Genomic DNA, 16,285 nt, shown 5'->3' with positions numbered 1-16,285 from the left:
ACATTCTGTCTTAGAGGACACAAACCCTGAAAGCATCTGCAGGTCCGTAACCTTGATGAGTAAAGAGTCACCACTGTACTTAGCTCTTCTTAATGGTGCACTTCTATTTACAGCAATTCTTCAGTCTCTTTTCTACTCGCCCTAAGCATTTGAAAAGGGCACCATCCCCCCCATCACCCTCACCATCTACCCACGTTTGCTGAAATAAAAAAAAATCCCTTTCCTCGCTGGACAGGATTGACATTCAGTCAAAATGTCAAAGCATTTCATGTCATTTTTGACTCTCCCCGTACTTACCTTCCCGATCTCCATCACCTCCAGGACTGTTGGGAGGATTTTCAGGGACTGACCATCGCTGACTGAAGGACAGAAACGCTCAGACACCACAGTGTTCTGATGACTTCGACAAGACTGGCACGTCAATCCATCATGAAGTGTAGCAAACCGCCGCTCTTTAGAGTGATTATCCACTCAATATCTTTTTAAAGATCAAGCACTCGTCACATGGGTTTTGAAAGGTTGTCACTCTCATCTCATGTCGGCAGTTTGAAATCATGTTGGGTAGAATGCACGGTGACAAGTTTGACAGCAGATAGTACCTCTTGAACCGCAAGTCCACTTCTCCTCTGCGCATTTGGAAAAAAAACGACTTTAGATGAAGCATCGATTAAACACTCAAGGATCATTATGTTTATATATGGGAAGTTCTTTTTTCCCGCGACAGCCGTGGACGGAGGCATTATGTTTTCTGGTTTTCCATCCGTCCCACTCTTGTGAACGCGATCTCAGGAACGCCTGGAGGGATTTTCTTCAAATCTGGCACAAACATCCACTTGGACTCAAGGGTGATTTTTGGAGGTCAATGGTCTCTGTGGCCTCACAAAACTAATGTTTGTCCTTAACTCATGGGATTTCACACAAATGTCTAATAGGATAAAATTATAAAGTGATGTTTTTTTATGCAAGAGTAAACTTCCCTGTGACGGCACAATGTTCTGCAAAAAAAACGCTTTTCTGTGCATTATTCGATTTCATAACTACTCCTAAACCACACGGTTTCATAAAGTTGCAAAGCAGTTATTTCAGACCAACACATTTAAACTGCTCACTAGTAAATGTTGCATTTCACAACTGTAAATGCTACTTATCAACAACTGAACTTAAAACATTTTCTTTTTAATGTAACCCTAGGATGACACATCAAAGTTTGTTATATCGGAGCCATGAGAGGAAGATCTAATTGTGGAGACCCCATCTGTCAACATGGATAAAAGCATCAGCTAAAAGAATGCAATGTTATACTGACATACATTTTTTTGCAAGTGCAGTTTTTCCCCCAACCTTTTTTGTCTAGCATATCCTCAAAGTCCTGTCAGACGAGTTTATAGTACCCCATCATCATGCTCCATGAGTCTTAACTGGTGTTGAAATATAAATTAATGTTATTTATCAGCCTTCAATAGATATGTTACAGAAAATATCCTCATTTTCCCATCCTTTAGTTATCAATATTCAGTGTCTTTCCACAGGTTTGTTTGTATTTGCACAACTTTCATTTAAACCCCATATTTAGCTTTGAGTTCTGACTTTTCTCCTCACTAGTTTTTTCTTTAACAGCCAGCTTTGATCTTTATTATTTGTCGTCGTGACAATATTCATGCTGAAGATTGGCCTTACACTAATTTAGATTTACTACTCCACCCCTGGAAACCGTGAGAGATGGTTGTAAACGGGTGTTCGAGACATCCAAAAGATAAAAGCGCAAACTTAATTCTCAGCTAACTTGGATGTCAATGTTTTCTTGTTTTGGTGACATCACTCATCTTACACATGCTGCATGTTCCTTCTTTTCCCTTTTATTCAACTGCAGCATGTGACCCTAACCTTTGGTTTCCTCTCCGCCTGCCTCCAACAACCCAACACACTGTCCATCAATCACCACCCACACAGCGTCCCGAACAGACACAGCAATCACTCAAACCATCAGCAAAGCTCCAACTTAGCACTAGTCTCAACCTGCCGACAGAGTGCAGTGCACTCAATTCTCTAACTACCCAACTGACAATGACCAAGTATCTCAAATGCACAAGCCAACAGCAGCATCAGTGTGAGGACGTAGGTTAAGTTCTAAGTAAAGAACAATGACATCTTTTCTTGAATTACAGACTTATTTTATTCAGACATACCAGATCAACGACATCCAATTTCTTTTTAAAAAAAGTATCCAAGTCACCTTATTCTACAAAAACAATATTTTGTACATATAAAAAAAGAAAGACAAAAGATGAGAGGCAGCACACATCTGCTGACTTTTGAAGAACTGCTTTCCAAAAGGAGAAAGCAAAAAGTCTCCTGTACTTTTATAGTTTCCATAAATCCAGGTAATCTCCCTTTGTTGGAGATCTGTTGTTTAAGGGGTTTCCAGTAGGAAATGGGAGGAAAGCTAATACAATAACAATGGTGTCTTTGGAGACCCACAACCACTGTGTAACCTGAATCTATGAAAACCTTTTATGGATTCTGTTATTCTAGATTACTCCCCAAACATCCATAAAAAGCAGGTTTTGCTGCTGCAGTTATGGTTTTGCCGTCTCACATGGGGTAGTTAAGCACCACGTCCTGTTTGGCCAGCTCCAACAACATAGGATCATCGAAGAACTTGCTGATGCTCACGTCCTCGCTCAAACCCTGCAGAACAACAAACACGGGAGATCGGTCACGCAAAATAATTAAAGGAAATTCTCTAACAACTGTGACAGGATAGACGGGTAGAGAAAAGGCTCACCTTGCGCCTTCGGGTCTTGATCATGAACTCTCTGGCCAGGTGGGGGGCAGGTTGAGGCTCAAGAGGCCTGATCACGATACTCTTGTCCAGAGGGTCACCGGGGACGATCTGAAAGGAAATATAGAATCGAGTTTACCCAAGCTTCCTTCACACACACACTGCAACCCTGAAATAATGCTGTACGTGAGGATGCAAATGTCCACATCAGATTGATCGGACATCAAACTGACTTTACCCGGCAAGCTCCCCAATAGAAAGTGTGTGCAATGTCCAATTGAGCCCAGGTAGGAACAGAGCAGAATTCACAGCCAGTGGGTTTGTTGATAACATTTCCATCAGAAGAAAACCAACAAAGGCTCAATTACACGAAGACTGTCGGTAAGGGCTGACGTCAAAGTCATCAGATAAAGTCGTGGAATGGCAAGCGACTTGGTATTAGTATTTGGAGTAACCAGGAAAGCGTCAGACATGGACACTCTCCAGTTTTTGTGTGAAAGGGACCCAAGAAGTGTATATATGTTCTTTTGAGAAAATGGCTCTAGAGAGAAGGCACGAATGGCAGCTATTAATGGTCAACAATCTGAAAAACAGTCAATAAACATGAAACACATTTTGAGTTATACAAAACTGAGACATAACTAATAGTGGCTGCGACCTTTCACTTAATATCTGATTCGGTTGCAAGTCTGTCTCAATGTTACTGAGTCAGCAGTGCGTCAATCAACGTGATGGAAAAAAGCAACGTGCAAGTGCTGTCACTCCTTCAGCTGGTGACTAACGCTGCATCACTTCAGCGTTAGCAGGTTGAGTTAGAAGAAGTGTTCGCAGGCTTTTAACATGATTCACTAAATCCATTATCTTAAGGAGCTCATCGTATGACCTTCACAGCGTCATCTCATTGTTGATATATATGATGCATTCCCCCTAAATGCAAAGAGAGGAGGAATGCTGAAGCTGGAAAGGGTCGGGTAGAGCGGAATAAATAAGACGTTCCCAGCCTCGGGGAAAGCTTAAAAATGAGGAAAAGGGGAAAAAATAATCAATGGAGTGGCTGAAGCCCAATCAACAGATGGATGAGAGATGCTAACAGCAGTAACTCAACACTGCTGTTTGCATGCCAATACTGGCAGCACATAATCAAACTAATGAGGCAGGCACACAGTCTCTTGAGTTTAATGGGGCAAACAACATAGTTCGGGGACTCCCGTGTTATTCTTATTTTCTAGGGCCGTTTAATCGATATGCGCAAACGGGAATAATGTCTGTCGAAGCCCAGAGCAGAAAATTCTGAGTTTTGATTTTATCGGGCATAAACTCTGTAGCAGCCGTTTGGAAAGTAATTTAGGGAGGTGATTGGTATTGGACCCCAGGGGTGTCTTGAGGGGGGAAAGGTACTTTCTTCTCTGGACTGACAACCTAAGAGTAGGTGATTATGGAAATAAATCATCATGCCAGACTGCACAATGTCAGGAAGTCAAAATAAAATGGTCTATTCCAGCTGACTTTAACAAAAAAAAAAATCAAGAATGATTCAAAGGGAAAATGATTTAGCAACTGCTTTGCTTCATATTAAGCATGTCATGATTTGAACTTGTGAAAAAAGCCCATGATACATTTCAACATGCTGCTCAGCCCTAACAACACGGACAGCCTTAGCTGTAAAAGTGTATTAATCCTCCCTTAGTGGAGTTCATGTCTCACTGACACAGCTCTCAAGAGTGCAGACACAAACCCATGTCAGACAGAGACAGCTACATCATACTTAAAACTTAATGACTCAACACTCCACATCAAAAGCAATTAAGTGCACGAGGTTGGTCACTCTGCTGCACAAGCTGCAACAGTTTTGGTGCATTTGAGTATATGGTGACGGAGGGAGGGATACCAAATATGCAATGTCCACAGTGCTACTCATAAATTACTTTTAAAAATACTGACCAAATTACCTCTTTTACAGAGCACCGATTCACATTAAATCAATTGGTGCCACAGTTCGGTACCTGAAAGCACGTGGGCACAAGCTTCTCTGTCCTCTTATCTGCTTGTTTGACAGAGAGCATCGTTCCTTATGCTCTAGTGACAGACTGAGACAATGGATTTGTAGTAAAAACACTGTAACAAACAACTGTAAAAAGAAAACTTTTTTTATCTGATTTGGACAATTTGAGCCTCATATCGGTTTAAGGATTGTGGATTTTGTCCCTCATCACTTCTGTTGGATTTCTTCACAGTCAGATGAACAATTACAGCAACCAATAACTTTTGAAATGTGAATATGGTTTAATGGCACCCGAGTGTGGAGAATTTGCACCACCGACTTTTTATCTCGATGGACACAATTTCTAAAAACCGCATAATATTAGTGGAAGGAAACATAATTTTGTTTTGCCGATTTTCTGTATTCTGTTCTTTTGAGGAAACCTGGCTAATGTACGAAAGAAAGCAGGTTTGGTTACCTGCCAGTGGTGGAACACAGACAGGGCAAAGGCCTGTCCCTGTGTATGTGTGCGCAGGTCCGTCTCAAAGCCGAAGGAGTCGATGGCCGGGATGAAAGCCTTAATGGTGTAGAGAGGAGACCCTGGAATAGGTGCATCCTGGGTGACGTGACCCCTGTTTGATAAACGCAGGAGTACATTTTTAAACATTTAAATTCCTGTATTTCAATATCAGGGAATATTGTGAATGCATTACATTTCGGCCTAGTCGTTTTAAGGGTAAAGAGAGCCCACCAACCTTCTTCGAGCCAGCACTGTGTACACAGCAGATACACAATCGGCTGGAGCCTGAACCTCCACAAAGTAATATGGCTCCATCAACCTTGGAGTGGCCTGCGACACAAGGTAGACCATACATTAGAAGGGAGGACAAAAGCCTGGATAAACTGTATGGCCGGCCCATGTACAGCTGTCCCATGAATTTATACCAAGAGCAGTGAAAGAGCCAAAGGAGATGAGGAAAGACGCCAATATTGTGAAAGAGAAATGTCAACGCACTACAATTAAAAAGAACGCACGTCAGCAAAAATCCAAACTGTAATCAGGGTAATGGAACGCTAAAGCAAGCTGAATATGAAAACGAAGTCTGGAGGAGTTAATGGCAGATGAGGAGAAGAAGAATAGGCTTAGGGGGGGATGATCTCACCATGAGGAAGGCGGAGTACACCACTCTCCTGGCTGTGGGGATGACCTGGCCTCCTCCTCTGTGGAGAGGCTCCTGAGCAATGACGGCGTCCAGGATCTTAAACTTGACATTCCTGATGGCTGAGGGGAGCAGAAAGACTGAGTTATGGTAACATTACACACTCATGAGGAAAAATACATTTCCCCTGTGCACAGTGTGCACATAATGCTCAAGCACCAATGGCAGCACAGAGAATAAAGGTTTATTCTTAAAGGAAAAAAAGGACGAGAGAACTTACGCTCGTCACACAGAGGCCCCTCCCTGGTGCCCCACTGGAAGCCCTGAACGATGCTGTCTTTGACTGAGCCGAGCAGCGCCTTGTCCACCTAGAGAGGGAAGAAAATACAACAAAAGTTAGGTGCAAAATTATTAAGAAAAAAACCCTAGATTTCAGTAGCCTTGTGTTATCTTTATCCTGATTAACAGATCTAAATACTGTACATTCATAGTGTAGATAACTACGTCTCTGCCAACCAGTCAAGTTGCAGTTTAAATCCAAACTGTCCAAACTTACATGATAAATGTAGTGAAGACTTTAAAGGAATTTAATAAAAGGTATTGGGTATATTTTTTGGTGGATGCTTCACCCACATTTTCAGCCCAGAAGATCTTTATAATCATCACAGTTTCAACATCAGTGTCACCAATTCAGTATCCGACCAAATGTGTCCCCTTCTGTTCCTGAGTTATGGCGTTGAAAAAGGGACAGAAGCGTTATGAGGTCGCAGTGAAGTTGACCTTTGACCTCCAAAATCTAATCACCCTTGAATCCAAGTGGACATTTGTGCCAAATTTGCAGACATTCCGTCCAGATGTTCATAGGAACGGGATAGAGGGACATGACTGCCGTTGCGGAAGCATAATAAAATTTGCTGCACGTTTTTTAAAATACTGACTCACACTGTGATGGTTCAACAGGACACAAGTGTCCTAGTTTGGAGTTTGTATAAAATAAATTAGAAATAATTGAATTACTGTCATCTTAGTTATAGACATAACGAAGCATGTGGCTCTCCATTAGAAAATGAATAAGCAACAATTTAGATGGTCGATTACTTGTTTAGGGTATTTCTTGAAAAAAACTGCCAAATATTTGTTGAATCCAGCTTCTCAGGTGTGAGGGGACTATTTGTAAACTGGATATTTGGACTGTTGGTCTGATTGAACACACGATTTTCACTTTGGGATGTTTTATTTATTAAAAAAGAAATTAATCCAAAATGAACTGAGTTGTAAATCACAGCTCTATGTGGCTCTAAAAACAGTTGGAGTAAGCACTGCAGTTAATGTGGATTTTCTGCTTAACCAAATGAAGCAGAATTTAAAATAGACACTTCAGTGTTTTATTTAGCTGCGATTCGGCCGTCTGGTACAAAACTCACCTCAGAGGGCAGTGTGTCGTCTACAAGGATGTTTGGCCCTGTGGTGTCCGGCCCGAAGGCCCAGATGGACCTGGCAGCCAGCAGATCCCAGTCGTACTTTGTCTGGAAAAACTCTCCCAGCTTCTTCCTGCCACGAGGAAACAAAACAGCCACAGGTTGAAAGGAGGTCTGCACGTTGTGTCAGCAGGAAAACATTAAGGAGATTGGTTGATCGAGAGGGCAGAGGGGTTAATGGGAGAGGAGGAGGAGAGCGAAGGTTCAGTTTAATGGTGTGTGAAGTGTGTCATTTCTTTGGCATTGCTACTCAACGCTGGCACCGCTGGGTCCAGATGGCCTAACAGATGAGCTGAGGACTGACAGGAAGCCACTCTTGAGCAGAACACGAACACACACACGCTCATCATGTCAAAGGGATGGGAAAATTCATGCATGCTTTTAGTGCATGATTCAATTACTGGGAGTGATCTGATCAATATATGAAGGAGGGCTTTTAATGAGCACACACACACACACACTTACACATACAGAAAGCTGCCCTTTACAAATCTAATATTCAAATACAGAGAGGCTCTACTGTACATCTATTTCACTTTCCATTACTGTTGCATTCTACACCAGTTCTGACGGTTTTAAAACCTATAAAGAAAATTTCAGTCGCATTTGCCTAAAAACAGAACAAAACAGATCCGTGCGAACCACACAAAACATTTACATCCTATTAGACAGTTGTTGAAATGTCATTATTAGTGCAGGAATTATTTAATTATGGACAAAAACGGTTTTTGGGAGGTCACTGTGACCTTGACATTTGACCTTCATAATCTAATCGGTTCATCCTTGAGTTGGAATTTGAAGAAAATCCAGCCAGGGGAGCCTGAGATACTGCGTTCACAAGAATGGGACAGACGTGGACGGACAGACGACCCAAAAACTATTGCTTCTGGCCACAGCTGACGGCGACGCAGGGGCATAAAACGTTAGTGCAGGGCGTAAATGAATTAATTACATTGGAAAGAAACACCAGACCGAGTCAAAGCACTGTTATCAAAAAGCAACACATGGTCGTCACTTTTATGTCCAACTTAATAATGAAAATTGATGGTATGCACATCTTGGTCTATGCATGTTGACTTGTAGAAAATTGGGTAGCACACCAGTGGATTTAGGAATATTACCCACAAATCCATTAACCGCTGTTTCATTTTCAGCCCTGGGCATTTCTACAGCTCTCTACCTTCTTCAGTGAATGCACTTAATTAAAGAACTAATCATCGTTCTAACATGCCGGCTCCTTTATCCCTGCTGAGGCAATAATGAAAACGAATGATCGTTCAGAGTGGCTCTGATATATGGAGAAATGAATAAGGCTGCTGCCATATCAGACTGAAATAAAGGGAAATCTGCAGATACGTCTTAACATGAAAGGCACATTATATAATTTAAATTTATTAAGAGATCATTTAGAGTTCAATATATGCGAGTGTGATGGCAAGATCTTCTACGTCTTACCTGTTCCACGAGATCTGCACCACTTCGTTCTCTATGTCCTCAGCCAGCCCCTTCTCCAAGGGCTCGGCAATCATGGTGATCTTATTCCTGTCAATCAAATCACACGGCTGTCAATCACTCATTCATTCTGGGGTGGGGAGACACTCCGCCAAAGGGAAGGACTGTCTCTGACTCACTCCAGACATTGTACAAATTTAAACACAACTGTCTTAATAACAGCTCGTGTCAGAAATTAGAAGCTAATACATCTAGCAAAGTATGCTTTCTTGTAGTCAGTTTTATGTCATTGCATGGGTGGATAAGATCTAAAAAAATATGTGTAACGCTCACTTTTTGTTTGGCGTTTCAGCAAAGCACTTGAGTGATGATGTCTCAACAACTGTTTCACAGAAAGTCACAACAGGATCAGCAACCTGTGGACAAAAATGAGCACAATTACACACAGAATACACAGGCTCCACTCCTGTGCAGTACCCTCCAAGTTACGCTGCAGTTTTTTTGTGAAGAATGAGAAGATTTACTTTAATGTCGATCTCAGAGTACATCTTGCGCAGGTCGTGCATGACACAGTCCAGGTAGAGCTCTCCTGTCCCTAAGATCACATGCTCTCCAGACTCCTCCACCTGAAAGACAAACACACGTATGTTCAATTAAGCAATTTAGGAGCTACACAATTATTGTTGAGATCAGTTTTTACTTTTCACATTTGCCCTTTCATATGGATGCATATTTGTATTTTTGTTCTTCAGAAGACTATTATAAGATGCTCCTAAGTTGTCCGGCATTTGATCTATAGGCTCTTTATTTGCACCAGTAATCCCTGTGTTGTGACATACCTTTGTGGTGAGAGATGGATAGCTCTTGTTGACCTTCCTAAGTCCATCCAACATTTTCGGCAGCTCTGATGGGTTGACCGGCTCCACTGCAATCTTTATAACGGATGCTATGTTGAACTTCAGCGGCCTGAAAATCTGAGCCTGTCAGAGAAAAACAGAAAACTGTCAACTGTGCCGTTTCTCATAAGGTATTCTTAAGAGATTTCAGTGCCATTTCCTGTCTGACGTGTCACCTCTTCGTTCCCTCTGGGCTCTGTGATTGTGGCGGTCTTGACGATTGGCTGGTCACAACCTTCGATGAGAACCCAGTTGCCAGCAGGAACTCGATTCACTTCAATTTGGTACCTAAAAATGTGAAAGGCACAGTAAGATTTAGACCAAAGAATCGCTTATTTCTTACCCTATAAACTTAAGAAACCGCTTCAGCATACCTTGCAACTGAAATCCAGAGACGGCCCACAGTGCAGACCTGCGAGTCCTCCTCATCTTCAAGCGTGTAGTTCTCTCCTAAAACTTTGACGGGCTGACCCGCCTGGATGGTCCCGCTCAGCACTCTGCCAAACGCGTGGAACTGAACCCCGTCCTCTGTGCTGTACATCTTAGTGGTGTGGCACATCAAAGGACCCTGGGGGCGAGAGGGATGAGGTGAGCAGGAAAAAGGGGATAAGAGAGAGAGACAGAAAATAGAGCAGGAAAGTCTTACCACTGGAATGTAAAATAATTTCCTAAAGAAGTATAAGAGGGTTTAAGCAAAATGCAGTCAGACTTTTAATGGAACTTGGAAAACTGTGATCAATGCACAGCATTGTCTTAAATTGGCTTATTTAACAGCAATTAAAAACAGCCGGTTGGCTTAATCTGTATGAGCAGATGGAATGACACTATTGACTACGACTAGAAACAGACTGCAGCTATTTGCCGTCAACTGGCATATCTGCTTCTCGCCAGCCAGACTCCTGCTCTGCTTCCATTATATACTCACATCAGGGTCACACTCTGCCATGGCCTCCCCAAGGTCTGAGTCCAAGCCTCCTGTGTATGTGTGCTCTATCTTGTTCCTAGCACCCTCCTGTGGTGAGGGGATGTGATGTACACACATGTCCACAAAGCCTGGAGGGAAGAAATTCATGCTTGACTTTTCAGTGATTAAACAAAAGCATGACCATTTATCTTTCCATTAAAAATTACAATTATGAGCAGATACACTGAGTAAAGCAGCAAGATGGAAACGGTGCCTCTGAGAGTCTGTGCAGTATTATTACAGTACTTCATTCATATAGTTGTTATAAAAATCATAGTGTTCACTATATAATAATAAAACAAACAAAATTAAAAGTATAGACAGGAACAAATCGAGCCTTACCAGTGAACTCTCCAAAGAAGCGGTTACACACGAGCCTCAGCAGGGGTCTGATGTTCAGCTTCAGTTCCTCTTTAGTCAGGTGGATCCCCAGCTCATCCAGAACTCTGGGGAGAGACGTGTCCACGTCACCAACCACCTAAACACAAAGAGGATTGGATGAGGATTACACACCGAGGTCTGAAGTAATTGAGCTAGCTGTGTTGCCTTGTTACACAAAACGTATGTTAGACTATATCCAACCTGAGAGAGGATCTTGTAGAGAGGCTCCAGGACAAATTCCACAAAGCTGCGCTGAGAGTTACTGCTGGGAGCTTTCTTTGTGAACTTGCGACTAAACAATCAAAAAAAAAAAAAAAGAGATGACTGCAGATGCCATAACTTAAAAGTGGCGGATGGATTAGCAGTAAATATTAGCATTCTGTTGAAATCTAAATTATTTACTCACGTTTTGGGGTTAAAATAAATATCTCCCCAAAGCCTCTTGGCAAACTCGTTATAGTTGATGTCACCTGCAAAAGAGAGGCGTTAGTTAATACCTCACTAACTTCTTTAGATGAGAAAAGGGTGTGCCAGGTTATGAGAGCTGAAGAGTCTTACCATAAGTGTCAGAGTAGATCTTTGCAAAGGACCCCAGAGTGAAACAGATACTGTACTGAGAGCTGGCAAAGCACACATTTCCAAGGAGAGGAGACACCACCAAGTTCTCATCTGTGGAGTATGTGCTGCGAGGAAGGAGAAATGACCGACAATGAAGTGTCTGATTTTGTCACTTTTCCCTGCTGATATGTAGCACTACAGCCCATGGAGCCATTTATGCTCTGCAGACACTGTGGACGTTATGAGTTTCAAGCATTACCTAAGCAAACCGTTGACCTCATCCACAATGTGGCGAAGCTTATAATAAGCATCTGTGGGAGGCAATTTCAGCTCGCCGATGAGCCGGTCCACCTTGTTGATGCAGATGGTGATGGCCATACGCTCCTGAACTGCATGTTTAATCAGGCGCTCTGTGTTCAGCATCACCTGGGCAGAGATACACAAAAGGTCTGGGGTTATATGGAAGGTTGAAGAACATTGCAGGATTGGGATAAGATAAAAAAAAAAAACAGCGACTCACTCCTTCTGCTGCGTCTATGAAGAGGACAACACCGTCTGAGATCCGGATGCTTGACGTGACCTCATCAGAGAAGTTCACGTGGCCTTTGAGAGGGAGACACAAGGTTTTACATCACTTTCTGCTGTGATACACCAAATGGTACTTTCTGGAAACAAAGCCTTGAGTCGCACACAATACCTGGTGTATCCATGATGTTGAAAAGGTAGGATTTGCCTCTGGAGTCTGGCAGGACCATTGTGACAGGGGTGCTCTTGATACCAACTCCTCTCTTTGGAAAAAGCACAAGACAAAAATCACCTTTGCAGCAAGGGCAACGTAATCATAAAAGATTGTGTTTGTTTTTTTAATTATTCTTTCTGGCAACAAGGTCCTGCGGCCTTTAAAAGACTACGTCAAGCTGCTTAATTAAGCTGTATTCTTTTGAGGATCATATTTTCATGTTCACAAGCCCTTGCTATTTTTATATGTAGTAACTGAATGGTTTTAAAGATGCAATTAGGTGTTCATTATGCCAGTTTAAACAAACCACTCACCTCCTGTTCTGTAAAGAGGATATCTGTGTATCGGAGCTGAAAAAGGCAAGAGTCATTTTAGTTTCTGCTGTCCTATACAGAATTTCAGAGTAATGAATAGCAAAGGGGTATTTATTGTTACAGTTGACACTCACATCCACATCGTCTCTCTTCCTGATTTCTGGGTGCGTCTGTTCAATCAGGCAGTCCACAAAACAGGTCTGAACAGAACACAACAAATTGATTAGATCCCTGTGAGTCATAGATGAGTCTAAAGTGCTGCCATGTTATTAGCATATGCTCCAATACATTCCTATCCTCCTAAATTTTTCATCTGAGGAACACATGTCTTCTTTGGCAAAATGCCACAGAAGAGCCCCCGACTAGAAATGCAGAGCTAAGAGATAATATTGAGCCAGAAGCAGCCGTAAGGCGGGCTCTGACCTTGCCGTGGTGAAGGTGACCACACAGTGTGACGTTGCGGATTAGCTCAGGACCGTCCATCAGATCTGCCAGGAATCTGTCAAGAGAGAGGAGGGTTGTCACAGCTTGAAAAACAAACAGCAAACACATGTAAATGGGAGTTGTGTGCTGGGAAACACACAAGATCATTGGATCAGGTGGACATCATGTGCATATGCATGAAGATGACTTACTCCATATCATAAACAGTGGCAGGTAATTCCTGCTCCATCAGTGTGAATTGCTTCATCTTCACAGGCTTGATGATGGGCTCTGGAATGTAGAGAAAACATTTGTGTGTTTATCTTAAAAGGGATATAATTTATAATCATCCATCACACACCATTATTAATATGTGAAAATATGTCGATTAATTTATCAAAAACTATGCACATTAATGCAATTCTGTAAATACACAGTGCACTGTTTTTGTATCTAACCTGTGAGAGGTTGAGTGTCTTCCTCTTGGACAATAGTTTCCACTTCAGGCCCATAAACCTCCTCTGCCGTAGGATAGTACTTCTTGTCCTCATGCAGGACCACCTCCATACCCGGGACATCCTCATCGGCATCAGCAGGCTCATCATCGTCATCATCGTCCCCCTATGTCAGGAGAGAGGTATAACCATTACATGTGAGCACATGCTGCAGTGCTCACATGTAATGTGGCACCTATCAGTTACTGTTAAACATTCATTTTGAAGAGTACCTCATCAACATCTCTGTCTTCTGCATCCAGATCGTCTTCATCGTCGTCAGAGTCCAGCTCTGGACCGATGTAGTTTCCAAACTCGTCGTAAAGATCAGCCTCCATCTTGTAGGGAACTGAAAGAGGGCTCATGTGTTAATTATTATTACAAGATTTCCTTTGTTGGTTAAGCCAATATATTACCCTAAACACCTTGAGATTACCTCTTTTTTTAAAGTGTGCTGTATAATTAGAATTATTTATTATTATGAATGAGTTTCAGTGCCAAAAGAAAAGGCTACAACATTTTAACTGAAATATAAAAAGAGATTAAAAACATTACTATATAATGTGGCGAGGATACAACTAGAATAGTGTTACATTGAATTTGTTTTTATCCATTTATGTTTTATTAAATTGAATTAGGTGTACGTGTTGCTTTGTGAGTCATTCAGTATACACCAATTAATAGAGTAATAATAATCATAATAATAAAGTATTTATACACACTGAGATCAAAATTAGAGACCACAGTATTAATGCTAGATTTATTCTGAACCATTGTTGTTTTTTAGTACAGCAGTGGTAGGCCTATAGTCACGTCGGATATTCTATCAAACTCTGAATTACAAACAATAATCATATTTCAGAATATATCAAGTATTAATACTTTGTTCTCTAATTTGATCTCCACTGTAGCACCTCTACATTATCTATACAAATAAAAAATGACAAAAAATATATAATATAGTATGTTGCACTGAAATGTACCTATCCCCTCTATATAAATAATGAATATTACATAAATAAAAATATATATTATAAACTATGTTGTACGGAAATGTATATATCCCCTCTATATAAATAAAAATATATAATATAGTATGTCGTACTAAAATGCATCCATCCCTTATATATGAATAAACAATAATAAGAAAAAAATAATAAAGTATGTTGTACTGAAATGTATATAGCCCCTCTATATAAATAAGAAATAATAATAAAATAAAAATATATATACTATACTATGTTGTACGGAAATGTGTACACCCCCTCTATATAAATAAAAATATAGATTATGTTGTACTAAATTGCATCTATCCCTTCTATATAAATAGAACATAACAAATAAATACTATAGTATGTTCTACTGAAATGTATCTGTCCGCGGGTTCATATATTTCCTTTTTCAATTAATTGTCAGAATCCATTTTTATGTTGAGTCCATGTCTGAACCGTCGTTTCTGTGAAATTGTTATTTAAAGTTTGTACATAAAGAAGCTAATGCTAACCTTTCACGTAACGTTAGCACAACATGCACCACCACAGTTAAGTTAGATATCCATCAAGCGTTCACGTGCTTTCCGTCGACAAAAACTCACACTAATATTCAGCTCTAGTGAGAAGATTTATATAATAATAAACTGCTCATTTTATTGTGTTATTAGTGAGACAGAAACTAGCATGCTAGGCGGCTAACAAGTGAGGCAATGAATGACCTGGAGGCGACGTTTCAGTGACGTTGCTAGGTAACGATAACTTGCTGCACTCAACTATATAACGAACAGGCTGCACTTACCTGTATTGTGCTATAATGTGGTCGGCAAAGATTATTGTCGAAACGAAATAAAAGTTGGGTTTGTTTTCAGAAGATAAATAATTTCCCAAATACCGCCATGCGCACGAGATACTGCTTCCGGCTTTCTTCTTCTGTTGACCGGAGGCTGGTGAGCGTTATGCTACGCTATGCTCACTACCGCCCCCAGAGGACTCTAGAGTCTAGACTATGGCCACTATGACTATGTTTTTTTTATTGGATTGTTTTTAATCAACGGCTTTTTAAATGTACATTCACTTATCAAATACACTCAAATTATTAAAATGTTTGCACAGGAAACAACAGGATTCACAAATAAAACAAAAAAACAGGACATTAGTGTCCACTTATATCTTCTCTGCACTACAGTTCTGTTTATACCTGTTTCAACAGTCTACTGCATGTTTACATTGTTTACATCTTATACACCCGTTCACATGTCTGCTTACATCTGATACACACATGTCTTTCTACATCTCACGCCGACGATGTTCTCTGTATCTAACCTGTACTAACACACTAACATCCTGACACTTATTCTACCTGTACTAACACACTAACATCCTGACACTTATTCTTCTTTTACACTTTATTCTTGTGTTAGGTTAAAATGTTTTTTTGTATAATTGCACTGTCGTGATCTGCTGCTCTGTGTGCCCTGAATTGCCCCCCGGGGACAAATAAAGTTTTTTGAATTGAATTGAATTGAATACAATAATACAGTACAACACAATCATGGACAACGCATTAAAGTGCCCTCTAGGAGCCAAAACGCGTGCTAAAGTGGCCTCACGGCAGCCAAAATGTGTGCTAAAGGGGCCTCGAGGTGCAATAATGCATTCTAAAGTGGCCTC

General features: G+C 41.0%; 1 protein-coding gene across 1 annotated transcript; it reads right to left on the bottom strand.

The window, feature by feature from the left end:
- Nucleotides 1-2,181: 2,181 nt before the first annotated feature.
- eftud2 (elongation factor Tu GTP binding domain containing 2) lies at nucleotides 2,182-15,535 on the bottom strand. The gene is made up of 28 exons (XM_083931467.1): nucleotides 15,414-15,535; nucleotides 13,856-13,971; nucleotides 13,587-13,749; nucleotides 13,341-13,419; nucleotides 13,129-13,204; nucleotides 12,840-12,905; nucleotides 12,706-12,741; nucleotides 12,350-12,440; nucleotides 12,173-12,255; nucleotides 11,912-12,078; nucleotides 11,653-11,777; nucleotides 11,501-11,564; nucleotides 11,296-11,386; nucleotides 11,056-11,191; nucleotides 10,675-10,802; nucleotides 10,124-10,317; nucleotides 9,926-10,037; nucleotides 9,693-9,833; nucleotides 9,378-9,479; nucleotides 9,187-9,269; nucleotides 8,857-8,943; nucleotides 7,348-7,474; nucleotides 6,204-6,291; nucleotides 5,927-6,045; nucleotides 5,519-5,613; nucleotides 5,242-5,395; nucleotides 2,786-2,893; nucleotides 2,182-2,688 (listed from the first exon to the last, which is right to left on the bottom strand). Exons 2-28 carry the CDS (start codon nucleotides 13,958-13,960, stop codon nucleotides 2,593-2,595), a joined length of 2,916 nt encoding a protein of 971 aa, XP_083787593.1. The 5' UTR covers nucleotides 13,961-13,971; nucleotides 15,414-15,535; the 3' UTR covers nucleotides 2,182-2,592.
- Nucleotides 15,536-16,285: the final 750 nt, after the last annotated feature.

Source organism: Echiichthys vipera (genome assembly GCF_963691815.1).
Source record: "Echiichthys vipera genome assembly, chromosome: 17".
Taxonomy (NCBI): Eukaryota; Metazoa; Chordata; class Actinopteri; order Perciformes; family Trachinidae; genus Echiichthys; species Echiichthys vipera.
The sequence above is the reverse complement of the archived record's forward strand: the minus strand, read 5'-3'. Positions and strand labels throughout refer to the sequence as shown.